At 48.3% G+C, this 27,630-nt stretch overlaps 1 protein-coding gene across 1 annotated transcript in view; it reads right to left on the reverse strand.

Annotated features, from left to right (window-relative positions):
* Window positions 1-3,848: 3,848 nt before the first annotated feature.
* Window positions 3,849-27,630, reverse strand: part of LOC141082419 (uncharacterized) — a 28,318-nt gene continuing 4,536 nt past the window's right edge. Inside the window, exon 4 of the mRNA XM_073566360.1 lies at window positions 3,849-5,419. Coding sequence (XP_073422461.1) covers window positions 4,239-5,419 — 1,181 coding nt within the window. The 3' untranslated portion in view covers window positions 3,849-4,238. The remainder of the gene's footprint in view (window positions 5,420-27,630) is intronic.

A 27,630-nucleotide genomic window follows, 5' to 3' on the forward strand; every position in this document is an offset into this window, starting at 1 on the left:
ATATATTTTGAATGTGTACGCTATCCATACATGTTATCCAGGGATACGGTACCCTTTCTAACCTTTGTGCAATCACGTGCAATCCATACTGGGCCTAACACCGTCTGAGCCTGCCTCATGCTGTATAGACATATATTTTGAATGTGTACGCTATCCATACATGTTATCCGGGGATACGGTACCCTTTCTAACCTTTGTGCAATCACGTGCAATCCATACTGGGCCTAACACCGTCTGAGCCTGCCTCATGCTGTATAGACATATATTTTGAATGTGTATGCTATCCATACATGTTATCCGGGGATACGGTACCCTTTCTAACCTTTGTGCAATCACGTGCAATCCATACTGGGCCTAACACCGTCTGAGCCTGCCTCATGCTGTATAGACATATATTTTGAATGTGTACGCTATCCATACATGTTATCCGGGGATACGGTACCCTTTCTAACCTTTGTGCAATCACGTGCAATCCATACTGGGCCTAACACCGTCTGAGCCTGCCTCATGCTGTATAGACATATATTTTGAATGTGTACGCTATCCATACATGTTATCCAGGGATACGGTACCCTTTCTAACCTTTGTGCAATCACGTGCAATCCATACTGGGCCTAACACCGTCTGAGCCTGCCTCATGCTGTATAGACATATATTTTGAATGTGTACGCTATCCATACATGTTATCCGGGGATACGGTACCCTTTCTAACCTTTGTGCAATCACGTGCAATCCATACTGGGCCTAACACCGTCTGAGCCTGCCTCATGCTGTATAGACATATATTTTGAATGTGTACGCTATCCATACATGTTATCCGGGGATACGGTACCCTTTCTAACCTTTGTGCAATCACGTGCAATCCATACTGGGCCTAACACCGTCTGAGCCTGCCTCATGCTGTATAGACATATATTTTGAATGTGTACGCTATCCATACATGTTATCCAGGGATACGGTACCCTTTCTAACCTTTGTGCAATCACGTGCAATCCATACTGGGCCTAACACCGTCTGAGCCTGCCTCATGCTGTATAGACATATATTTTGAATGTGTACGCTATCCATACATGTTATCCAGGGATACGGTACCCTTTCTAACCTTTGTGCAATCACGTGCAATCCATACTGGGCCTAACACCGTCTGAGCCTGCCTCATGCTGTATAGACATATATTTTGAATGTGTACGCTATCCATACATGTTATCGGGGGATACGGTACCCTTTCTAACCTTTGTGCAATCACGTGCAATCCATACTGGGCCTAACACCGTCTGAGCCTGCCTCATGCTGTATAGACATATATTTTGAATGTGTATGCTATCCATACATGTTATCCGGGGATACGGTACCCTTTCTAACCTTTGTGCAATCACGTGCAATCCATACTGGGCCTAACACCGTATGAGCCTGCCTCATGCTGTATAGACATATATTTTGAATGTGTACGCTATCCATACATGTTATCCAGGGATACGGTACCCTTTCTAACCTTTGTGCAATCACGTGCAATCCATACTGGGCCTAACACCGTATGAGCCTGCCTCATGCTGTATAGACATATATTTTGAATGTGTACGCTATCCATACATGTTATCCGGGGATACGGTACCCTTTCTAACCTTTGTGCAATCAGGTGCAATCCATACTGGGCCTAACACCGTCTGAGCCTGCCTCATGCTGTATAGACATATATTTTGAATGTGTACGCTATCCATACATGTTATCCAGGGATACGGTACCCTTTCTAACCTTTGTGCAATCACGTGCAATCCATACTGGGCCTAACACCGTCTGAGCCTGCCTCATGCTGTATAGACATATATTTTGAATGTGTACGCTATCCATACATGTTATCCGGGGATACGGTACCCTTTCTAACCTTTGTGCAATCACGTGCAATCCATACTGGGCCTAACACCGTCTGAGCCTGCCTCATGCTGTATAGACATATATTTTGAATGTGTACGCTATCCATACATGTTATCCAGGGATACGGTACCCTTTCTAACCTTTGTGCAATCACGTGCAATCCATACTGGGCCTAACACCGTCTGAGCCTGCCTCATGCTGTATAGACATATATTTTGAATGTGTACGCTATCCATACATGTTATCCGGGGATACGGTACCCTTTCTAACCTTTGTGCAATCACGTGCAATCCATACTGGGCCTAACACCGTCTGAGCCTGCCTCATGCTGTATAGACATATATTTTGAATGTGTACGCTATCCATACATGTTATCCGGGGATACGGTACCCTTTCTAACCTTTGTGCAATCACGTGCAATCCATACTGGGCCTAACACCGTCTGAGCCTGCCTCATGCTGTATAGACATATATTTTGAATGTGTACGCTATCCATACATGTTATCCAGGGATACGGTACCCTTTCTAACCTTTGTGCAATCATGTGCAATCCATACTGGGCCTAACACCGTCTGAGCCTGCCTCATGCTGTATAGACATATATTTTGAATATGTACGCTATCCATACATGTTATCCAGGGATACGGTACCCTTTCTAACCTTTGTGCAATCACGTGCAATCCATACTGGGCCTAACACCGTCTGAGCCTGCCTCCTGAGACATATATTTTGAATGTGTACGCTATCCATACATGTTATCCAGGGATACGGTACCCTTTCTAACCTTTGTGCAATCACGTGCAATCCATACTGGGCGTGAGAATGGCTGGCGAGCTGTTAAGCAAGCTACAGCACCTGTCCAGACAAGTACAGGGATTCCCTAGCGAGGAGACTTATTTGATTGTTTTCAATGTTGGGACAGCAATTTTTGGGGAGCACTATACTCTGGAGAATGATAGATGGGGCCCACCATACACTGGAACATTCCAAAGGTGGACATCAGACACTGGAGCAGCATTTACAGGGCCCATTATACACTAGAGCATTAGAAATGGGGCCCATTATGTTTGGAGCATTATTTGGGCCCATAAGACAGTGGAGCTTCATCCATGGGGACCAACATATACTGTAGCATTATGTGGAGCTCATCATATACTGTTTCAAACATTATATGGGACCAATGATTCTGTATGGAGAAATAGATGGGCCTCGTCATGAGATGTAAAAAGTGAGGTATTTTTCATTGTACTATACCGCTATTTATCTGCCGTATCGGAGCATGATGAGTTGTGGTATGTGTTAAAGGGGCGCTCTTTCGCCCATGGCACATGAAAACCTGCAGCCAGCCCTCCCCCCCCACAACTTTAGCCAAATAACCCCCATTTTTCAGTGCGTAACTTGTATTATGAAGTTAATTAAGGTTGACAAGCTTAAGTAAGAAGAATTGATGCTTTTGGCATTCAAATGGGCACTGTACGTGTGTTTCCTGTCCTCCTCTCACTGCCGACTTTTATTCCCCATTGACTTACATTGGGTTTCGTGTTTCGGGACGACCCCGACTTTTCCCTATAATCGGACGATCTTGCTCGACCCGACTTTTGGAAAAGTCGGGTTTCACGAAACGAAACGCGACCCTAAAAAACCAAAAGTCGCTCAACTCTAGTGGCTAGTTTTCTCACTGTTTCAGATAACATGATACATGATTTTAGTTTTTTTTGTCTAGTCTCATTTGAATATAGGTCAATATTAAATAGTCTCCTGATGAGTCGCCTTTGGTGAGGACGATGAAACCCGTAGAAATGAGAGGCTTGGACAGTGAGTGTGTATACATCATCTCACCCACTGAACTTTGGGTACATGTTTTTTCTATTAGTCACCCATTGACTAACCTTCAGGGGTGAATTATGGGTATAGTTTTACATTTGGAATTAATAAAGTTTACTTTTATCAGCAAACATGAGGAATGACAAGAGACAACCCATTTAAGAAGATTCTATTTTGGTTAAAACTATTCCAACATTATGAACATAAAAAAGGCTTCTCCCCTATGTGACATCTCTGATGTTTATTAACAGTTGATTTCCAAGTAAAATATTTCCCACATTAAGAAAATGAAAATAGCTTCTCCTCTGTGTGAGTTCTCTGATGTCTAACAAGAATTGCTTTCGAGTTAAAACATTTCCCACATTCTGAACAGGAGAAAAGGCTTCTCCCCATGTGCGCGTTCTTTGATGGCGTTCAAGATCTATTTCCCATTTAAAACATTTCACACATTCTTAACATGAATATGGCTTCTCTGCTGTGTGAATTCTCTCATGTGTAACAAGACTTGAATTCTGAGTAAAGAATTTCCCACATTCTGAACATCAAAAAGGCTTCCCTCCTGTGTGAGATCTTTGGTGCTTTACAAGATCCCTTTTCCGGTTAAAACATTTCCCACATTCTGAACATGAAAAAGGCTTATCCCCTGTGTGAGTTCTTTGGTGTTCATCAAGATTCCCTTTCTGGTTAAAACATTTCCCACAATCTGAACATGAAAAAGGCTTCTCCCCTGTGTGAGTTCTCTGATGAGTAACAAGCAGTGATTTACGTGCAAAACATTTCCCACATTCTGAACATGAAAAATGCTTCTCTCCTGTGTGAGTTCTCTGGTGATCAACCAAATGTGATTTCTGGTTAAAACATTTCCCACATTCTGAACAGGAAAAAGGCTTCTCCCCTGTGTGAGTTCTATGGTGAGTAACAAAATTTGATTTATCTGCAAAACATTTCCCACATTCTGAACAGGAAAAAGTCTTCTCCCCTGTGTGAGTTCTCTGGTGTTTAACAAAATGTGATTTCTGGTTAAAACATTTCCCACAATCTGAACAGGGAAAAGGTTTCTCCCCTGTGTGAGTTCTATGGTGTTTAACCAAATTTGATTTCTGGTTAAAACATTTCCCACATTCTGAACAGGAAAAAGTCCTCTCCCCTGTGTGAGTTCTCTGGTGTTTAACAAAATGTGATTTCTGGTTAAAACATTTCCTACTATCTGAATAGGAAAAAGGCTTCTCCCTCATGTGAGTTCTATGGTGATTAACCAAATTTGATTTCTGGTTAAAACATTTCCCACAATCTGAACAGGAAAAAGGCTTCTCCCCCGTGTGAGTTCTATGGTGATTAACCAAATTTGATTTCTGGTTAAAACATTTCCCACAATCTGAACAGGAAAAAGGCTTCTCCCCTGTGTGAGTTCTATGGTGATTAACCAAATTTGATTTCTGGTTAAAATATTTCCCACATTCTGAACAGGAAAATGACTTCTTTGCTTTAGAAGCAGTTTGTTTTTTATTGCCTCTTTTGTGACTTTGATTTTCCTTAGCAGTCAGTAATGAATCAGAAGATGGGACCTGTTTCATAGGACCAGATGACAGATCTTTGCTGTGAATGGATAATGATATATCTGGAGTAATGGCATTCACTTCAGTTGTATCTTGTAGGATCTCAAGATCATCAGATTTAAAAACTGAAGATGTCAGCTGTCCATTTGATCTCCTGGTACAGTCATCTGCTAAGATAAAAACAAGTTTCTTTAATAAAATATCCTTGAGTTTTATATTTTTGAACATTTCTACTTAAAGAAGTTGCCCACTACTATAACTTTTTTTTTTCATAAATCTTGTTATTATGTGCCACTAAAAACATCCACTATGTTTATTTTAGCAATATTACCTTTCATCATGCTCTAGTAGCACATTTTCAGTGCTGGCTGCAGCTCTCATGGGGTTAATCGACAACTTTCTTTCTCCCGACTTACTGTGCTCTAATACTACATGTTCCATGATGCATTGCACTGGCCTGTAAGCCAGCACCTAGCACACCCACTCCAAAACACACCCAAACCCCTCCCTCCTCTATCTTCAATCTGAAGCATCTTATTGTAAGGGTCAGTGCACACGTTGTGGATTCTACTGCGGATCCGCAGCAGATTCTCCTGCATTGTACAGTACCATTATAGTCAATGTAAAAGAAAAAACGCTGTGCACATGGTGCAGAAAATCCGCAGCATAAACGCTGAGGGTTCATTTCTGCAGCATGTTAATTCTTTGTGCAGATTCCGCAGCGTTTTACACCTGCTCCATTATAAGAATCCACAGGTGTCAAAACGCATGACTTCCAGCTTAGTGCTTTATTTCTGTAGCTATTGCTGCCTTTTGTCCTTTTATGTTACATGCTGTCCTGCTGGATATATCCATCCTGTTTCTGTATATCGTCTCCCTCGTATGTTGCATGATCAGAGTGTACCCACCGGGAGCTTATTTTATATTACCTAAGATGGTGGATAGCACAGGCCTGAATGGATTATGTTTTATCATGTGTAGAGATAAGCGACTTTGCCTTTTTTCAGGTCGAGTCGAGTTTCATGAACGAACGAAATCGGCCGACTATAGGGAAAAGTCGGTGGCCGACTGAAACTCGAAACCCAATGCAAGTCAATGGAGAAGCAAAGTCGGCAGGGAGTGAAAGACAGTAAACACACCTACAGTGCCCATTTCAATGCCAAAAACATCAATTCTTATAACTGAAGCTTATCAACCTTAATTTACTTCCTAAGAATAGTTACGCATTGAAAACTGGGGGTTATTTGGCTAAAGTTGTGGGGGGGTTGGGCTGGCTCCAGCTTTTCGCGTGCCCTGGGCCAAAGAGTGTCAGTGCAACCCTTTAACACATACCACAACTCATGACGCCACAGAAATATAGGTATAGTACAATGACACATACTTCACTGCTTACATGACATGACTGATATTATCTATTTCAAATTGTACAATAGCTCAAAAAAGACAGTATATTACTCCATACAGTGTTATGGCCACCACATTGTGCGCCATACAGAATAATGAGCCCCATATATTTCTCCATACAGAATAATTGGTCACATATAATGTTCCATACAGTATATGATGAGCTCCACATAATGCTCCATATATAATGGGCCCCATTTGTAATGCTCCAGTGTATAATGTGCCCCTTAGATGCTGCTCCAGTGTCTGATCTGCCCCATTTACATTGCTCCAGTACATGATGGGCCTCATGGATGAGGCTCCAGTGTATGATGGGCTCTAATAATGCTCCATATATAATGGGCCCCATTTGTAATGCTCCAGTGTATAATGTGCCCCTTAGATGCTGCTCCGGTGTCTGATCTGCCCCATTTACATTGCTCCAGTACATGATGGGCCTCATGGATGATGCTCCAGTGTATGATGGGCTCTAATAATGCTCCATATATAATGGGCCCCATTTGTAATGCTCCAGTGTATAATGTGCCCCCTAGATGCTGCTCCGGTGTCTGATCTGCCCCATTTACATTGCTCCAGTACATGATGGGCCTCATGGATGATGCTCCAGTGTATGATGGGCTCTAATAATGCTCCATATATAATGGGCCCCATTTGTAATGCTCCAGTGTATAATTTGCTCCTTAGATGCTGCTCCAGTGTCTGATCTGCCCCATTTACATTGCTCCAGTACATGATGGGCCCTATTTTTAATTAACCCAGGCATGGTAAGTGAAAAGAGCTCCATGGAGTAATCTGAGGTGTGTGCTTCCACATCCTTCACTTTTGGTGTGGGTGAAGGACACAAGGAAAGGGGATGCTCCTGACCAGAAGCCTGCAGTTACGACTCAGTGCTTGCATTTATTACAACTTCAGAAGAGGAGGCGATAGAGCTGGAGGCTGTTTCAGCAATGTAAGTCACAAACAGTTCCTGATACTCCTGCTTTAAAAGCAGTCTACCTACTCCCAGAAAAGGGAGCCTTACAGGCCTTCCAGAGCTACACCCTGATGCTGGCTCAACACCTCCTGCCTTAGCTGCTATTGTGTTTTTGGCTCTACCAGCAGATGCACCACCACCACCACCATCAGTACCAGGTGGCCCTCCACGCCCACAGCCGTGTCCTCTTCCACCATACTTCCTCATGTTTTTTAAAATGGACCCAAAATACCAGCAGATATATGGTACTGTATCAGAAGCGTACAGCTCTATACAGTATATGGATAACAGTAAATCTCTGTATATATTTCATGAGGCATATACAGACGCTCACAGGCTCAGTATGGATTACCCAATAAAATAACAAGTTGAAAAAGAGGAACAGTATCACCAGATACAAGGTATATATAGTATAGTGTAAACATTCTGATTCTCCGTATGCATTTCAGGAGGCAGACACAAACACTTTCAGGCCCAGTAAGGATTACACAAGAATATGAAAAGCTGTAAATGGGTAATGTAACACAAGCGTACAGCTGTATACAGAGTTGGGGTAATCTTAAAGTTCCAAATATATTGCTGGAGTAACAGACAGACGTTTACAGGCTCATTATGAATTACACCAGAATCTAAATAGCTAAAAAGGTTACTGTATCAGAAGCGTTTTACTGTATACAGTGTTGCCCAAATTAAAAATATTGGTATATATTTCCGTAGTCATCCTCAGACGCTCACTCAGTATTGTTTTGACCATAATGAAAAATGTTGTAAAAAAGTTCCTGGATAACAAGATAGCAAGTATATATTTTTAGGGTACAATTGAAATCTCTGTATAAATAGTCCCGTAGTCACTCTCAGACGCTTACACAGTATGGATTTGACCGTAATGATAAATGTCGAACAAAGGTACTGTATAACAAGATACAAGCTGTATCGAGTATAGCATAACAATTTGTTTCTCCGATTCACCATATATATAGAAGGCGTAACCCACACACGCTCACTCACTATGGATGATGTAGGGAAGGTGGACTGACAGACAAACCAACCTGTAGTGAGAAGCAGAGGTGTAGCGCAGTGTAGGTGTGAAACCGCTAAGATAAAGAGAAAGGGTGCAGTGTTTTAGCTTGCCCATTGGAGGGCAGTGGAGAGTGTAGGAGTGGGACTGATTAACTGCCATTGGTCAGAGAAACTGTTAGGTGATGGTGGGCGGAGTTACCAGAACTGGAAGTATAAAAGGCTGATGGAAGGTTTTGGAAGAGTCAGTCAGAGAAGGGAACACAGTAAGGAGGAAGTTCTGCTGAGGAAATAGACAGTGAAAAGGCTCCAGAGAGGACTGACAGTTGAGGCGGTCATGGGGGGGTGGCCCAGAGGACGGTAGCCGCAGACGAAGACGGCCTGAGGCTATCATACGGACGGTGTGCTCAGACTGGTGCAGCACTGTGGTGGTTGGGCCTAGGCCAGCCACAGTGGAAGAGCCACAGAGGACGCCACCATTATAGTTACAGAGGAAGTGAAGGTACCGGGGCCTGTGTACAGAGAAATGTGAAACGGCTGTGGTGAATTGCTGTTGTCGACAGAAGGATGGGCATTAAAAACTGACCTGTTCAACATAAACTCTGTCTCAGTCTCGTGTTTGTTTGCGGCAAGAAGAGGGTTCCCCCCAGTTGGTTATCCTACAGATGATACCTTAATACAAATTTTTGAAACAAGGTACTGTATCAGCACATACCAGGTGTGTCCAGTCTAGGGTTAAATTTCCATCTATACTTCCGGAGTCAGACACAGACACTCACAGGATCACTATGTATTACACCAGAATTAAAAAAGTAGAAAAAGGGAAAGGTATTCATAGCGTACATCAGTATACAGTGTTGTGGTACTTTTAAATCTTCGTATATATTTCAATCTCAGTAAGCCAGTCAATAATCTTCGCTACTGGAAACTACATGGATACAAGTATAGACGCAAAGTCGAGTGTTAGCAGAAATGTTGGAATTACTCATGGCGGGAAAACCTCCCGGTATATGTTGCAGAGGCGATGCAGACCCTCAATTACTGTGTCTGTGGAGAAACCGAAAAAGGTTCTTTGTGAAGAAAGGATTGCTTTATCGCAGTAGCGTGGATCACATCACCATTACGCGTCTCCATCAAATTGTGATCACAGGGAGAGATGTACCCATGGTCCTCAACGCCTATCATGATGTGTCTGGTCATTTTGGAGTGCAAAAGACAGATGCCACAGGCCGTAGGCGATTCTATTGGATTGGCATGAGAGGATACATTGAAAAATGGTAAATATAAAAAGAGAGAAGCCAGCGCTGCTTGTGGTCAGAACGCATAACATGAAGTGCAATGCACATATTAACATCTGACTGTATTCAAAATGAGACATTTGGCAAAATATTGATCATTAAATTGAGCCACCCCGCCGCGCCAAGGCAATCTCATGTGGGGGGGTCCTACTCTACATTTTTATTATTTACTGTGCCATTACGGCCTCCTGAATATTTTAAAAGCAAGACCATATCTAATGCAAACGTACCTGAAACATGTCTGAATCGCTCCCGTGCAGCCAGATGAAACAAGTGCAGATAAAGGCCAACCAGTTCTGAACACAGACATCTCAGGTTTAACCTCCACACACTGCCCGACCAGCAAACACAGATGAAGGGCGATGCAGGCTCAGACACAGGTGCACAAATTAAATAAAGCCTGGGGCAGGGCGGGGCTGCTGTGTGTGTGCACAGCAGCCTAGATCCATCACAATGAACACAGCAAAAATGGTGAACATAACCCAGCGCGCACGGCAACAGTGGGGGTCAGCCGCAACGCAATATGCAAATATAAAAAGAGAGAAGCCAGTGCTGCTTGTGGTCAGAACGCATAACATGAAGTGCAATGCACATATTAACATCTGACTGTATTCAAAATGAGACATTTGGCAAAATATTATTGATCAATAAATTGAGCCACCCCGCCACGCCAAGGCAATCTCATGTGAGGGATCCTACTCTACATTTTTATTATTCACTGTGCCATTACGGCCTCCTGAATATTTTAAAAGCAAGACCATATCTAATACAGGGAGAGGTAAGTATTTCAACTTTCAAGTGCGGTGGCCATGACCAAGCAGAGGGGGCACAATTGTGGTCGACGGTACTGGCACAGGGCCCCTCATAGTACGCTGGTGTGTCTGACGGCGAGTGGGCCCTCCCACCGTCTGAGACCCTGTATTGTACTATGAGGGGTCCTGTGCCATTGCCGTCGGCCATCAGTGGGCCCATCCACCTGTTCAGAGCAACGGCACTTGCTCGGGTGAGCCAGGTCTTGACCTCAGCCGTTGGGGGAGGGGTGGGCAGCTCAGTTATGGAGGTATAAAAATTGGCATATGTAGATGTGTTGGCTGGACATTCAGCTGCTGCAAAGGGCATAATTGGGCAAGTACGAGGAAGAGGAGGGAAAAACCAAGGCACTTTTCTGGTAACCTATGTGTCATTAGGGGAAGGTGGGACAAAATCCTTTGAAACCCATGCATGGTTCATTTTAATGAAGGTTAGATCATCAACATTTTGGGTAGACAGACAGTTCCTTTTTTCTGTCAGGATTGATCCAGCAGCACTGAAGACTCTTTCAGATAACACACTAGCAGCAGGGCAAGCGAGCTCCTGTAAGGCATATTGTGCCAATTCAGGCCAGGCGTCCAGTTTAGAGGCCCAATAGTCAAAGGGGAATGACCTGTGAGGGAGAACATCGATATAGGAGGAAAAGTAGTTTGTAACCATAGTTGACAACTGCTGCCTCCTGTCACTTTTAATCGATGCAGTATTAGCAGTCATGTGAGCGGTACTTGAGAAATCATTCCACAACATGGTCATTAAACCCCTGTCTCCGACGCCACTTCTGCTGTGTGCACCACGAACACCTCTTCCATTGTGCCCACTACGGCTCGTGGGAGAACCAGCACCACTGCTGTATGCTGGGAAAGCCTCAAACGGTTTACCAGAGTTGCTTGTTTGTTTGCCAATATTATCTCTAGGTTCTCCTGTGGCATGATGTTGTGTAATTTCCCTTTGTAGCGTGGATCGAGGATGCTCTCCAGCCAGTAGTCGTCATCTCATTTTGGCAATGCGGGGGTCCATTTTTAGGATCCGCAAAGCATAGTCGCACATGTGGGCCAATGTTCCAGGTGTCAATGATGGACTGCCCGTGGTGGGTGGAGGAGCAGTTTCTGGCAAATCCACATCCCTACAGTCACGCACAAACACTGCCCCTGACCTTGGAACGCCAACATTTTCTCTTGCCCCCTGAGAAACATCCTCCTGCCCAAAATAATTATCCCCCTCATCCTCCTCCTCTTCCTCCACCTTGTCCAGGACAGTTCCCTGACCAGACAATGGCTGACTGTCATCAAGGCTTCCTTCCTCCTCCGCTGCAGACACCTGATCCTTAACGTGCGTCAAATTTTGCATGAGCAGACGCATAAGTGGGATGCTCATGCTTATGATGGTGTCATCTGCGCTTACCAGCCGTGTGCATTCCTCAAAACACTGAAGGACTTTACAGAGGTCTTTCAGCTTTGACCAGTGCACACCCGACAATTTCATGTCTTCCCTCAAACTGCCTGCCCGTGTATCCTCCCACAAATGCATTACAGCCTGCCTCTGTTCGCACAGCCTCTCAACCATGTGCAGGGTGGAGTTCCACCTTGTTGCAACGTCTAAGATTAGGCGGTGCTTGGGGAGGAGGAGCAATCGCTGCAGCTTCTGCATACGACTGGAGTGTACGGCCGAGCGACAGATGTGCCAGCACAGTCTTCGCACCTTATGGAGCAGGGGTGTTAACTCCAGATAATTATTGAGGAAGTACTGCACCACCAGGTTCAAAGTGTGAGCCAGGCAAGGTATGTGGCTGAGTTTTGCACAGGCTATGGCTGCCACAAAAATAAGGCCGTTATCACTGACTACCTTGCCAGCCTCAAGATGTAGACTGCCCAGCCATGACTCTGTTTCTCGCTGCAAGTAGTCGTCCAGTACCTCCGCTGTGTGTCTGTTGTCGCCCAAAGACATCATCTTTAACACAGCCTGCTGATGCTTACCACTAGCTGTTCGATAGTGGGACACCTCGTGTGCAACACTGCCAGCTGCGGATGCAGTGCTCATGCGACTGCGCTATGTGGACGAGCTTTCACTGATAGACGAGGAGGAGCGAAAGCCTACAGCCAACTGTTTCCTATACCGTGGGCTAGGCAGCACTGTTCCACCGTCGCTGTCCCCAGTGGAGCCTGCATCCACCACATTAACCCAGTGCGCAGTGATGGACACGTAACGGCCCTGGCCATGAATACTGGTCCTTGCATCCCTTGTGAGGTGCACCTTTCCACTCACTGACTGTTTTATTGCATGGACAATGTGGTCTTTCACATGCCGGTGGAGGGCAGGGTTGGCTTTTCGAGAAAAGAAGTGATGACTGGGTAGGTCATAGCGTGGGACAGCGTAGGCCATGAGGTCGTGGAAAGCTTCACTTTCAACCAAACGGTAGGGCATCATCTCTAATGAGATTAGTTTGGCAATGTATGTGTTCAAACACAGTGTCCTTCCGCACTTCTTACAGGTAACCTTTGCCTCATCAGTAGGTTTTTGGACAAAGAAGTGCCACACTGAACTCTTCCTACTATGGTAAACATTTTCTGGCCTTGCACGCTGTGCTAAGTTGACCATCTGGTCAAGCTGTCCTGCAACTCTTGTTCCACGTTTTAGGACAGCTAAGGGCCTGCTAGATAACCGCTGCTGTGATGTCAATGCCTGCTGCGGATCCTTCTCCTTATCTGAACTATTGCCAGCGCCACCCTCCTCCCCCAATGCATGCCAATCCGGGTCCAGAACTGGGTCATCCATCACCTCCTCTTCAAAGTCATCTGCACCTTCCTCTTTACGTTCCTCTGTGTCACCGTGTAAGGTGGTATGGTATGCAGGAAGGGGCACCTGGGTTTCATCTGGGTCAGATTCTGGCTCAATAGACTGCGAGGGCAATGTAGTGCTGTGGGTCAATGTACCAGCAGAATCATCTAGCAGTGGCTGTGCATCAGTGCACTCCATGTAAGATTTATCTTGGACTGGGGAATTCTGGATTTGACTGTATAACCAAGGCATGGTATGTGAAAAGAGCACCATAGAGTAATCTGAAGTGTGGGCTGCCGCATCTGTAACTTTTGGTGGGGGTGAAGGACACAAGGAAAGGGTTTTTTTATGACCAGAACCCTGCACTGACGACTGTGCTTGCAGTTTTTGACCGTTTAGAAGAGGAGGCGATAGAGCTGGTGGCTGTTTTGGCAATGTACACCAAAACCTGTTCCTGATGCTCCGGCTTTAAAAGCGGTTTTCCAACTCCAAGAAAAGGCAACCTTACAGGCCTTCTTGGGCCAGAGGATGACGCAGGCTCAACACCTCCTGCCTTAGCTGCTATTGTGCTTTTGCCAGAACCAGCCGATGCACCACCACCATCAGTACCAGCTGCGCCACCTGCCCACGTCCGCGGACTCTTCCACCATACTTCCACATGTTTGGGAAAATGTACCAAAAATACCAGCAGAGAGATGGTACTGTATGAGGAGCGTCCAGCTGTGTAAGGTGTATTAAACAAATTAAATCAACATATATATTATGTTACTCACAGACGCTCTCACAGTATGTATTGGACCGTAATCCAACAAGCAGATATACGGAACTGTTTGAAAAATGGACACGACTCTAAGGTGTAGGTCTGGAAAAACGGACAAACTCCTCGTTTTTTTTTTCCAGAGTCACACACAGGTAGCTTCTATTTGTCCGTGCTAGAAGGCAGTACACGGTAGTGTGTAAGGAGCGTACACCACTGTACGGTGTATGTAAAATTGTCAAGCTCCGTGTATTTGTATACGGACTGACACACGCTGTCAGATATACGAAACTGTTTGAAAAATGGACACAACTCTAAGGTGTAGGTGTTTAAAAACGGACAAACTCCTAGTTTCTTTTTTCCAGAGTCACACACAGGTAGCTTCTATTTGTCCGTGATACTAGCCGGTACATGGTAGTGTGTGAGGAGCATACACCGCTAGACGGTGTGTGAAAAAATGAACGCTCAGTATCTCACCAGGACAAAATAATAAAATTTGGAGTGCTTTGAAAAAAGCAGTTTGAACAGCAGTGTGCACACACCAATGCAGCTAGCAGGTAGCCTTAAAAGGCAGCCTAATCACCACCAGCGCTGCTGCACACAACAAAAATTCTCCCCTTTCACTGCACACCAACTGTACAGTGAAAAGCGCTATCAGCAGAAGCAGTTTTTTTTTCATTCTTCCCTGCCTAATGTTCTCCCTGTTCAGAATCAGCAGCAGCAACCTCTCGCTATGCTATCGGCAGAAGATGGTGATCGGTGTTCACAGCCTTTTATACCCCCTGTGACACCACACAAAGTCAGCCAATCACTTCATTGCCCTTCTCTAAGATGGTGCTGGCCGCTGCGCATATCATCGCGTTGCCCACAGTGTGCGTCCTCCATCATTGGGTGAGAAAAGGCGCTGAAAGGATTATTTGAAACGCAACTTTGGCGCGCTGATCGGCGACCTCATGGCTGACCTTACGCTAGGGTCGGGTTTTGATCGGCGAAACCAGACTTTGGCGAAAGTCAGCGATTTTTGAATCTGACCGACCCGTTTCGCTCAATTCTAATCATGTGTAAAATAAATAATCGTGGAGTAACTCGGCACATTTGAGTGGGCACTAATAACTCCGCACATGGCGGGCAGTGAGTGGGCAGTAATAACTCCTCACATGGCGGGCAGTGAGTGGGCACTCCTAGTGTGAAGCGGCACATTGCTCTGGAGGACACCTCATGGGCCCAGTTTTCAGCCCTGTGTCTCGTCTATTGTAAGTGTATGTAGTAGAGTGACTGGGATACAGAACTTGCAGTTTTCTGCTCACACACCTATGGCTGCAGGCAGCTGATATTAGACCTACATGTTTCTTACCATTTATGCGCAGCTGGTGATTAGAGTCTGTAACTGCTGTAGAGGAGCAGGCGGCTTCACATTTATGGTTACAGCATATAACACAGCATTGCCCATCTCTGTCTATTTCTGGACCTTACGATGGGATATTTTCCATTATTAACCTGTTGTATACCATCGTTGTAAACCTGCATGGTTTTCACCCTCACTTATCCCACATCTTGTGCGGTTGGAGGGGTCCTTGAAGTTGGTTAAATATGGTCTGGGGGATCCAATGGGATATGGATTCCTCCTTTTGGAATTCAATATGGTTCTGATCTGGTGAAAGGTGGAGGGGAGTTTCGGCAAAGGTTTGTCGGATCCCCAGGAAATTCAAGTGAACATCGGAACCCTTGTGGTTATGGTGCTCCCGAGCTGGTGGGGTAACGGCTGTGAGTAATTGTTGGTACATTTCATGTTCACTTTATGTTTGGTAATCACCAGATTTTGGGAGCTTCAAGGACTCCTACCAGCGTGTTAATATTATTTATGTTTGATGTTTTATGGTATGTTTGTTTAATAAAGGTGTGAATAATAATTATATTAAAAAAAAAAAAAGGGATCAGTGTATACCCACCAAGTGCTTATTTTATATTACTTAAGTTGGCAGATAGCACAGGCCTGAGTGGATTACCTGGAGCCTGGTGGTTGGGGGGGTCCTTGAAGTTGGTTAGAAATTGGTCTGGGGGATCCATTGGGATATGGATTCCTCTTTTTGGTAGTTAATATGGTTCTGGACCTGGTGAAAGGTGGAGGGGAGTTTCGGCAAGAGTTTGTCGGATCCCCAGGAAATTCAAGTGAACATTGGAACCCTTGTGGCTATGGTGTTCCCGAGCTAGTGGGGTAACGGCTGGGAGTAATTGTTGGTACATTTTATGTTTGTAATCACCAGATTTGGGAGCTTCAAGGACTCCCCCCAGCGTGTTAATGTTATTTATGCCTTGATGTTTATTTTATGTTTATTTTAATAAGAACATGAATTAAAAATTTAAAAAACAAAAAATGAAAACAAAAACAAAAAAACAAAACAGTTATTTGTTTTCCTTTTAGTGGGTCCTTGAAGTTATTGGTTAGTAGGGGTAACCATATTAAGTATGGACCTCTGGTTGGGGGGGGTGTTCATCACAGTATGACCCCCCCGGGTTTGGAAGGGTAACCATTTCAGGTATGGCCCCCTGGTGTGGAGGGTAACCATCTCGTGTATGGCCCCCTGGTGTGGAGGGGGTAACCATCTCGGGTATGGCCCCCTGATATGGAGGGGTAACCATCACGGTATGGCCCCCTGGTCTCCAGAAGCATTTATATTTTATAGGACCCTGTTAGGGTAAAGTCCCCGGGGTCATGGCAATCATATTTTGCATGCCTACAGAAGAAATTGGCTCCTCTGAGCCAGGAACAGTGGCTGGAGGGGAGAAGAGAACAAGGTAGGCATGCCTTTCAATACAATCTATAGCTTCAAGGACCCTCTCTTTTTTTTTTTCTTTTTTTCATGTGACTTGAGAATTCCGTTGCATCCGTTTTTTTTGCGGATCCGCCAAAAGTTGCTGTCCGTCACCATCCTCAAAGATTTCAAAACGGAGCTTGCAACGTTTTTTTCTTTCTGGGTGCCGGACAAAAAAAAATTCTCTCTCTCTCTCATTCTCTCTCCCCCCCCCCACACACAGGTGGAATGTTTGTCCTGGAGATTATCACAATCCTCCTGGAAGTTAGTTGGTTTTAACACAAATTGAAAAGTCAGGATAAAGGGAAACTCTGCTGTTATTGGACAGAAATTCACACTCGGCCTCACTGCACATTTACTGTTGTCGCTCATAAAAGGGAAGTTTGGCCAAAAAGACTGGACCTGGTCTTGTAGGGACCATGAGACATTCAGCAGCACAGAAGGGAGAGAAGATTCATCCGATAAGATCTCAGGGATCTAGGAAGCCAACAGCATCATTACCCTCCGCTTTCTCTTACAGGCCCAGCATAAGATTTTTCTTCAAGTGATTTTCTATTTTGTCAGCACATTCTACGTACGCTGTCATTTGGCTTTATAGTTACATATCTGGGCAGGTAACGGTCAGCGTCTCCTAATCCCAGGGGGTAGGTGGATCCTCCAGGTTGTAAGTTCTACAGAAAAGGGATTTCAATGCTCAAAGTCATGTGAACAGTTTTGGGTGGAGGAGAATGTTGTGATCTAGAGGCAAAATGGTGATTATGGTAACATAGCTCCCAAGCGTCCCGGATATGGCGGACATTCCCGTTTTTGACTGCCTGTCCCGCGCGGGCCTCTTTTTTGCCCCGCACAGCCGCAGTGCACTGAGCCACCACGCCCCCCCATGCACCGACCCCCACAGTCGGCGATGACTTGCTAGTCTGTTGCATCTGTGCGCACAGGACCTGTGATGAGGTCACAGGAGGGGAGGAGTCAGGGGTCACATTATCAGGGGCCTCAGTGTGTGCAGGACTCTGCTGTGCTGGTTGTCATGGTGCTGGATGAGGGGAAGTTTCTGTGTGGGGTCAGGAGGGGTTTACAGGGTGGATGTAGCAGAGCCGTGTGTACGAGGTGTACGGAGCGGAGCCGTGTGTGTACGAGGTGTACGGAGCGGAGCCGTGTGTACGAGGTGTACGGAGCGGAGCCGCGTGTGTAGGAGGTGTACGGAGCGGAGCCGCGTGTGTAGGAGGTGTACGGAGCGGAGCCGTGTGTGTACAAGGTGTACGGAGCGGAGCCGCGTGTGTACGAGGTGTACAGAGCATAGTTCTGTGTGTACGAGGTGTACGGAGCGGAGCCGTGTGTACGAGGTGTACGGAGCAGAGCCGTGTGTACGAGGTGTACGGAGCGGAGCCGTGTGTGTACGAGGAGTACGGAGCGGAGCCGTGTATACGACGTGTGCGGAGCGGAGCCGTGTGTACAAGGTGTACGGAGCGGAGCCGTGTGTGTACGAGGTGTACGGAGCGGAGCCGCGTGTGTATGAGGTGTACGGAGCGGAGCCGTGTGTGTACGAGGATTACGGAGCAGAGCTGTGAGTGTACGAGGTGTACGGAACAAAGCCATATGTGTACGAGGTGTACGGAGCGGAGCCGTGTGTGTACGAGGTGTACGGAGCGGAGCCGTGTGTGTACGAGGTGTACGGAGCGGAGCCGTGTGTGTACGAGGTGTACGGAGCGGAGCTGTGTGTGTACGAGGTGTACGGAGGGGAGCCCTGTATGTACGAGGTGTACGGAGCGGAGCCGTGTGTGTACGAGGTGTACGGAGCGGAGCCGTGTGTGTACGAGGTGTACGGAGCGGAGCCGTGTGTACGAGGTGTGCGGAGCGGAGCCGTTTGTGTACGAGGTGTGCGGAGCGGAGCCGTGTGTACGAGGTGTACGGAGCGGAGCCGTGTGTGTACGAGGTGTACGGAGCGGAGCCGTGTGTACGAGGTGTACGGAGCGGGGCCGTGTGTACGAGGTGTACGGAGCGGAGCCGCGTGTGTAGGAGGTGTACGGAGCGGAGCCGCATGTGTAGGAGGTGTACGGAGCGGAGCCGTGTGTACGAGGTGTACGGAGCGGAGCCGTGTGTGTACAAGGTGTACGGAGCGGAGCCGCGTGTGTACGAGGTGTACAGAGCATAGTTCTGTGTGTACGAGGTGTACGGAGCGGAGCCATGTGTACGAGGTGTACGGAGCGGAGCCGTGTGTACGAGGTGTACGGAGCGGAGCCGTGTGTACGAGGTGTACGGAGCGGAGCCGTGTGTGTACGAGGTGTACGGAGCGGAGCCGTGTGTGTACGAGGAGTACGGAGCGGAGCCGTGTATACGAGGTGTGCGGAGCGGAGCCGTGTGTACGAGGTGTACGGAGCGGAGCCGTGTGTGTACGAGGTGTACGGAGCGGAGCCGTGTGTACGAGGTGTACGGAGCGGAGCCGTGTGTACGAGGTGTACGGAGCGGAGCCGTGTGTGTACGAGGTGTACGGAGCGGAGCCGTGTGTGTACGAGGAGTACGGAGCGGAGCCGTGTATACGAGGTGTGCGGAGCGGAGCCGTGTGTACGAGGTGTACGGAGCGGAGCCGTGTGTGTACGAGGTGTACGGAGCGGAGCCGCGTGTGTATGAGGTGTACGGAGCGGAGCCGTGTGTGTACGAGGATTACGGAGCAGAGCTGTGAGTGTACGAGGTGTACGGAACGAAGCCATGTGTGTACGAGGTGTACGGAGCGGAGCCGTGTGTGTACGAGGTGTACGGAGCGGAGCTGTGTGTGTACGAGGTGTACGGAGTGGAGCCCTGTATGTACGAGGTGTACGGAGCGGAGCCGTGTGTGTACGAGGTGTACGGAGCGGAGCCGTGTGTGTACGAGGTGTACGGAGCGGAGCCGTGTGTGTACGAGGAGTACGGAGCGGAGCTGTGTGTGTACGAGGTGTACGGAGTGGAGCCCTGTATGTACGAGGTGTACGGAGCGGAGCCGTGTGTGTATGAGGTGTACGGAGCGGAGCCGTGTGTGTACGAGGTGTACGGAGCGGAGCCGTGTGTACGAGGTGTACGGAGCGGAGCCGTGTGTACGAGGTGTACGGAGCGGAGCCGTGTGTGTACGAGGTGTACGGAGCGGAGCCGTGTGTGTACGAGGAGTACGGAGCGGAGCCGTGTATACGAGGTGTGCGGAGCGGAGCCGTGTGTACGAGGTGTACGGAGCGGAGCCGTGTGTGTACGAGGTGTACGGAGCGGAGCCGTGTGTACGAGGTGTACGGAGCGGAGCCGTGTGTACGAGGTGTACGGAGCGGAGCCGTGTGTGTACGAGGTGTACGGAGCGGAGCCGTGTGTGTACGAGGAGTACGGAGCGGAGCCGTGTATACGAGGTGTGCGGAGCGGAGCCGTGTGTACGAGGTGTACGGAGCGGAGCCGTGTGTGTACGAGGTGTACGGAGCGGAGCCGCGTGTGTATGAGGTGTACGGAGCGGAGCCGTGTGTGTACGAGGATTACGGAGCAGAGCTGTGAGTGTACGAGGTGTACGGAACGAAGCCATGTGTGTACGAGGTGTACGGAGCGGAGCCGTGTGTGTACGAGGTGTACGGAGCGGAGCTGTGTGTGTACGAGGTGTACGGAGTGGAGCCCTGTATGTACGAGGTGTACGGAGCGGAGCCGTGTGTGTACGAGGTGTACGGAGCGGAGCCGTGTGTGTACGAGGTGTACGGAGCGGAGCCGTGTGTGTACGAGGAGTACGGAGCGGAGCTGTGTGTGTACGAGGTGTACGGAGTGGAGCCCTGTATGTACGAGGTGTACGGAGCGGAGCCGTGTGTGTATGAGGTGTACGGAGCGGAGCCGTGTGTGTACGAGGTGTACGGAGCGGAGCCGTGTGTACGAGGTGTGCGGAGCGGAGCCGTGTGTGTACGAGGTGTGCGGAGCGGAGACGTGTGTACGAGGTGTACGGAGCGGAGCCGTGTGTACGAGGTGTACGGAACGGAGCCGCGTGTGTATGAGGTGTACGGAGCGGAGCCGTGTGTGTACGAGGATTACGGAGCAGAGCTGTGAGTGTACAAGGTGTACGGAACGAAGCCGTGTGTGTACGAGGTGTACGGAGCGGAGCCGTGTGTGTACGAGGTGTACGGAGCGGAGCTGTGTGTGTACGAGGTGTACGGAGTGGAGCCCTGTATATACGAGGTGTACGGAGCGGAGCCGTGTGTGTACGAGGTGTACGGAGCGGAACCGTGTGTGTACGAGGTGTACGGAGCGGAGCCGTGTGTACGAGGTGTGCGGAGCGGAGCCGTGTGTGTACGAGGTGTGCGGAGCGGAGCCGTGTGTACGAGGTGTGCGGAGCGGAGCCGTGTGTGTACGAGGTGTACGGAACGGAGCCGCGTGTGTATGAGGTGTACGGAGCGGAGCCGTGTGTGTACGAGGATTACGGAGCAGAGCTGTGAGTGTACAAGGTGTACGGAACGAAGCCGTGTGTGTACTAGGTGTACGGAGCAGAGCCGTGTGTGTACGAGGTGTACGGAGCGGAGCTGTGTGTGTACGAGGTGTACGGAGTGGAGCCCTGTATGTACGAGGTGTACGGAGCGGAGCCGTGTGTGTACGAGGTGTACGGAGCGGAGCCGTGTGTGTACGAGGTGTACGGAGCGGAGCCGTGTGTGTACGAGGTGTACGTAGCAGAGCCCTGTGTGTACGAGGTGTACTGAGCGGAGCCGTGTGTGTACGAGGTGTACTGAGCGGAGCCGTGTGTGTACGAGGTGTACGGAGCGGAGCCGTGTGTGTACGAGGTGTACGGTGCGGAGATGTGTGTGTACGAGGTGTACGGAGCGGAGCCGTGTGTGTACGGAGCGGAGCCCTGTGTGTACGAGGTGTACGGAGCGGAGCCGTGTGTGTACGAGGTGTAAGGAGCGGAGCCGTGTGTGTACGAGGTGTACTGAGCGGAGCCGTGTGTGTACGAGGTGTACTGAGCGGAGCCGTGTGTGTACGAGGTGTACGGAGCTGAGCCGTGTGTGTACGAGGTGTACGGAGCTGAGCCATGTGTGTACGAGGTGTACGGTGCGGAGCCGCGTGTGTACGAGGTGTACGGAGCGGAGCCGCGTGTGTACGATGTGTACGGAGCAGGACCGTGTGTGTAAGAGGTGTACGGAGCGGAGCCACGTGTGTACGAGGTGTACGGAGCGCAGCCACGTGTGTACGAGGTGTACGGAGCGGAGCCGCTTGTGTACGAGGTGTACGGAGCGGAGCCGTGTGTGTACGAGGTGTACGGAGCGGAGCCGTGTGTACGAGGTGTACGGAGCAGAGCCACGTGTGTACGAGGTGTACGGAGCGCAGCCACGTGTGTACGAGGTGTACGGAACGGAGCCGCGTGTGTACGAGGTGTACGGAGCGGAGCCGTGTGTGTACGAGGTGTACGGAGCGAAGCCGTGTGTGTACGAGGTGTACGAAGCGAAGCCATGTGTGTACGAGGAGTACGGAGCGGAGCCGTGTATACGAGGTGTGCGGAGCGGAGCCGTGTGTACGAGGTGTACGGAGCGGAGCCGTGTGTGTACGAGGTGTACAGGGCGGAGCCGCGTGTGTACGAGGTGTACGGTGCGGAGCCTGCTTGTGTATGAGGTGTACAGAACGGAGCCGCGTGTGTATGAGGTGTACGGAGCGGAGCCGTGTGTGTACGAGGATTACGGAGCAGAGCTGTGAGTGTACGAGGTGTACGGAACGAAGCCATGTGTGTACGAGGTGTACGGAGCGGAGCCGTGTATACGAGGTGTGCGGAGCGGAGCCGTGTGTACGAGGTGTACGGAGCGGAGCCGTGTGTGTACAAGGTGTACAGGGCGGAGCCGCGTGTGTACGAGGTGTACGGAGCGGAGCCGAGTGTGTACGAGGTGTACGGAGCGGAGCCGCGTGTGTACGGAGTGGAGCCGGGTGTGTACGAGGTGTACGGAGCGGAGCCTCATGTGTACAAGGTGTACAAGGCGGAGCCGCGTGTGTACGAGGTGTACGGAGCAGAGCCGCGTGTGTACGAGGTGTACGGAGCGTATACGAGGTGTACAAGGTGTACGGAGCGGAGCCATGTGTACGAGGTGTATGGAGCGGAGCCGTGTGTGTACGAGTTGTACGGAGCGGAGCCACATGTGTACGGGGTGTACAGGGCGGAGCTGCGAGTGTACGAGGTGTACGGAGCAGAGCCGAGTGTGTACAAGGTGTACGGAGCGGAGCCGCGTGTGTACGGAGTGGAGCCGGGTGTGTACGAGGTGTACGGAGCGGAGCCTCATGTGTACGAGGTGTACAGGGCAGAGCCGCGTGTGTACGAGGTGTACAGGGCAGAGCCGCGTGTGTACGAGGTGTACGGAGCGGAGCCATGTGTGTACAAGGTGTACGGAGCGGAGCCATGTGTACGAGGTGTATGGAGCGGAGCCGTGTGTGTACGAGGTGTACAGGGCGGAGCTGTGTGTGTACGAGGTGTTTGGAGCGGAGCCGTGTGTGTACGAGTTGTACGGAGCGGAGCCGCGTGTGTGCGAGGTGTACGGAGCGGAGCCGCATGTGTACGAGGCATACAAAGCGGAACCGTGTGTGCATGAGGTGTGCGGAGCCATGCGTGTACAAGGTGTATGGTGGGGAGCATTCATACTTCCCAACCGTCCCGGATCCAGCAGGACAGTCCCGATTTTAAGAGAGAGTCTGTCCCGGCCAGGAGCTTACTTTTCCTGCGGACACAGGAGTACACAGCGGAACCCCAAGGAGCACTTTAAAATTCGCATGTGACGTTCCATCGGAAGTTACGTGCTAGAAGCTGACCGGAAATGAGGTAATTTCGGGAGGAGGTTGTGACCGAACCATGGAGGCACTTCAGGGAATGATTCAGATAAATTACTGTGTCATCCTCCAACAGCGCGGACAGCGGGATCGCCTTGGAATCGGGGATGCCGGCCATGTGAGCGGATCATGATATGTCCTGCATTGGGAGGCTCAGGTGGGCTTTACAATGGGAGCCAGGCTGCTATAGTATATTTATAGAATCTTTCTTTCTCTCTCGCTCTCTAATCTTTCATTTTTTTCTCTCTCTCTGTTCTTTCTTTTCTTTCTCTTCTTTCTTTCTCTCTGTTTTTCTTTCGCTCTGTTCTTTCTTTCTTTCCCCTCTTTCTCTCGCTAATCTTTCTTTCTCTGTTCTTTCTCTCTCTTTCTCTTGCTCTCTTCTTTCCCATCTTTCTTTCTTATCTTTCTTTCTCTCTTTTTTCTTTCCCCTCTTTCTTTCTCTGTTCTTTATTTCTTTCCCCTCTTTCTTTCTCTCCCTCTCTATTCTTTGTTTCCCCTCTTTCGTTTTTTCTTCTCTCTGTTCTTTTTTTCTGTCCACTCTTTCTCTCTCTGTTATTTCTTTCCCCTCTTTCTTTCTCTCTGTTCTTTATTTCTTTCCCCTCTTTCTTTCTTTCCCCTCTTTCTCTCTGTTCTTTCTTTCTTTTTCTTCCTCTCTGTAATATTTCTTTCTCTCTCTTTCTGTTCTTTCTTTCCCCTCTTTCTTTCACTCTGTTCTCTTTCATTCCCGTTTCTTTCTTTCTTTTCTTTCTCTCTGTTCTTTTTTCCCCTCTTTCTTTCTCTCTCCTTTCTTTCTGTTCTTTCTTTTGCTCTGTTCTTTCTTTCCCCCTCTTTCATTCTTTCTCTCGTGTTATGAATGAGTCACCGTAGAAGGCAAAAGCAGAAATACAAGCTAAGTCCAGAAAACCAGAGAAGTTGGCAACTATCAGATTGCAGACCCCTGAACCTATCAACACAACTAGCAGTAGCCGTGGGGGGTTGCTACGATGCCCTAGACCCCTCGATCACAGCCGGAGAATTACATAGGCCTAAAGAAAGAAAGGGGAAATCTAAACTGCCCCAGAGCAGACCCCAAAGCAATAGGCAGCCCCCAACATATAATGACAGTGAAGCAAGATGAAAATACTAACACAGACAGAAAGATAGACTGAGCAAAGACGGGGCCCAAAACTACCTAGATAGGAAAGGACAGGAAGGCTGCTGTCTGCAATCTGCCAAAACCCTATCAAAGACATAAGCCAACAAGCTGATATGAAAAAGGCCCTGAAGCAGCTAGGCTTCAAAAACTAAATCAGCACTCAGGTATTTTCAGAAGACAGAGCTAAATGAATTCAGCACACCACAGCAGGGAATGGCAGAAATCCAGAAAAACAAAGCAAAACAAAGTCAAAGCACCAAAGCAAAAGGCCGAGCAGCAAACTTAGCTTTAGAGGAGCAGGAATTCAGACTGGTCTCCAAGGATCCCACAGAGAAATCACCCGCAGGGCAGAAGGGCGTCGGCAGCCTTATATCCAGTCAGTAACTCCACTCAGCCAGTCATCATCATCAGCCTCAGGTGTTTGATAATCAGGCTCACTACCTTTCTTTACCAGAAGAGGGAGTTCCTCGGGCCTCAGTAATGAAGGGGAAAATGAACTCACAACAGTACCTCCCCCTTGAGGAGGGGTCACCGAACCCTCAACCACGCCACCAGGGCGATCAGGGTGAGCCCGATGAAAGGCACGCACCAATCTTTTGGCATGAATATCAGAGGCAGAGACCCAGGAATTATCCTCCTGACCATAACCCTTCCACTTAACCAAATACTGGAGTCTCCGTCTAGCCAGACGGGAATCCAGTACTTTCTCTACCTCATATTCCATGTTACCTTCAACCAATACAGGGTCTGGAGGTGCCACCCCCGGAACAACAGGTTCAACAAACCTCTTAAACAAAGATTTATGGAACACATTATGGATTTTAAATGTGACAGGAAGAGCCAAACGAAAAGAGACCGGATTAATAATCTCCACAATCTTGTAAGGTCCAATAAATCTAGGTTTAAACTTAGGAGAAGCCACCTTCATAGCAATATTTTTTGATGATAACCACACCATATCACCAACCTTAAACTGGGGACCAATGGTCCTATGTTGGTTGGAAAACCGCTGGGCCTTTTCCTGGGAGAGAGATAACTTATCCACCACTTGGTCCCAGATCTGGTGCATTCTCTCCACCACAGTGTCAACACCTGGGCAGGCAGAGGGCTCCACCTGCCCTGAAGAAAATCGAGGATGAAACCCAAAGTTACAAAAAAAGGTGACATCAAAGTGGCAGAACTAGCTCTATTATTTAAAGCAAATTCGGCCAAGGGCAAAAATGAAACCCAATCATCCTGATCAGCAGAAATAAAACATCTCAAATATGACTCCAAGGTCTGGTTTGTTCTCTCTGTCTGCCCATTGGTCTGAGGGTGAAAAGCAGAGGAGAAGGACAACTGAATTCCCAGCCTGGAACAGAAAGTTCTCCAAAATCTAGACACAAACTGGACTCCTCTGTCAGATACAATGTTCTCAGGAATCCCGTGCAAACGAACCACCTGTTGTAAAAACAGGGGCACCAACTCAGAGGAAGATGGCAACTTAGGGAGTGGTACAAGATGAACCATCTTAGAGAACCTATCACAAATCACCCAAATAACAGTCATCCTCTGAGAGACAGGCATATCAGAGATGAAATCCATTGAAATATGGGTCCATGGCCTCTTGGGGACAGGCAAAGGCATCAACAACCCACTAGAGCGAGAACACGATTTAGACCGGGAGCACGTCCCACAGGACTGCACAAAATTCCTGACATCACGAGACAAGGAGGGCCACCAAAAAAACCGACTCACCAGATCTCTAGTACCAAAAATACCTGGATGACCAGCCAAAGCAGAGCAATGAACTTCAGACATCACTCTCTTCTTCCACTGGTCAGGAACATACAACTTTCCACTGGGACAATGCTCAGGTTTGTCCTCCTGGAACTCTTCCAGAGCACGTCTCAAATCGGGCGAGATGGCAGAAAGAACTACCCCTCCGCCTAAGATGGTAGCAGGCTTGGTCACCACAGGAGAATCAGCAAAGAAGCTCCTAGAGAGGGCGTCTGCCTTGACATTCTTTGTTCCAGGAAGAAAAGAAACCACAAAATCAAAACGTGTAAAAAACAAGGCCCACCTAGCCTGTCTAGGGTTCAAGCGCTTAGCCGACTCTAGGTAAATCAAATTCTTGTGGTCAGTGAGGACCACGACTTGATGCTTAGCTCCCTCCAACCAATGTCTCCACTCCTCAAATGCCCATTTCATGGCCAACAGTTCCCTATTCCCCACATCATAGTTACGTTCAGATGGAGAGAACTTTCGGGAAAAGAAAGCACAGGGATTCATTTTAGATGTTACAGGATCCTTTTGGGACAAAACAGCTCCTGCACCAATCTCAGAAGCATCCACCTCTACCTGGAATGGAAGTGAGACATCAGGTTGCCGCAAAACCCGGGTGGAGGTGAATCTTCGCTTCAGCTCCTGAAAGGAAGAAACAGCCTCCGGAGACCAATTTAACACATCAGCACCCTTTTTAGTCAAATCAGTCAATGGCTTGGCAATACTAGAAAATTTTGCTATAAATTTCCGATAAAAATTAGCAAAACCCAAAAACTTCTGGAGGGCCTTCAAAGAAGTGGGTTGAACCCAATCGTGAATGGCCTGTATCTTGGCCGGGTCCATTTC

This window comes from Dendrobates tinctorius, unplaced genomic scaffold (assembly GCF_039654945.1).
Source record: "Dendrobates tinctorius isolate UK_male_01 unplaced genomic scaffold, ASM3965494v1 ptg000017l, whole genome shotgun sequence".
Classification (NCBI taxonomy): domain Eukaryota; kingdom Metazoa; phylum Chordata; class Amphibia; order Anura; family Dendrobatidae; genus Dendrobates; species Dendrobates tinctorius.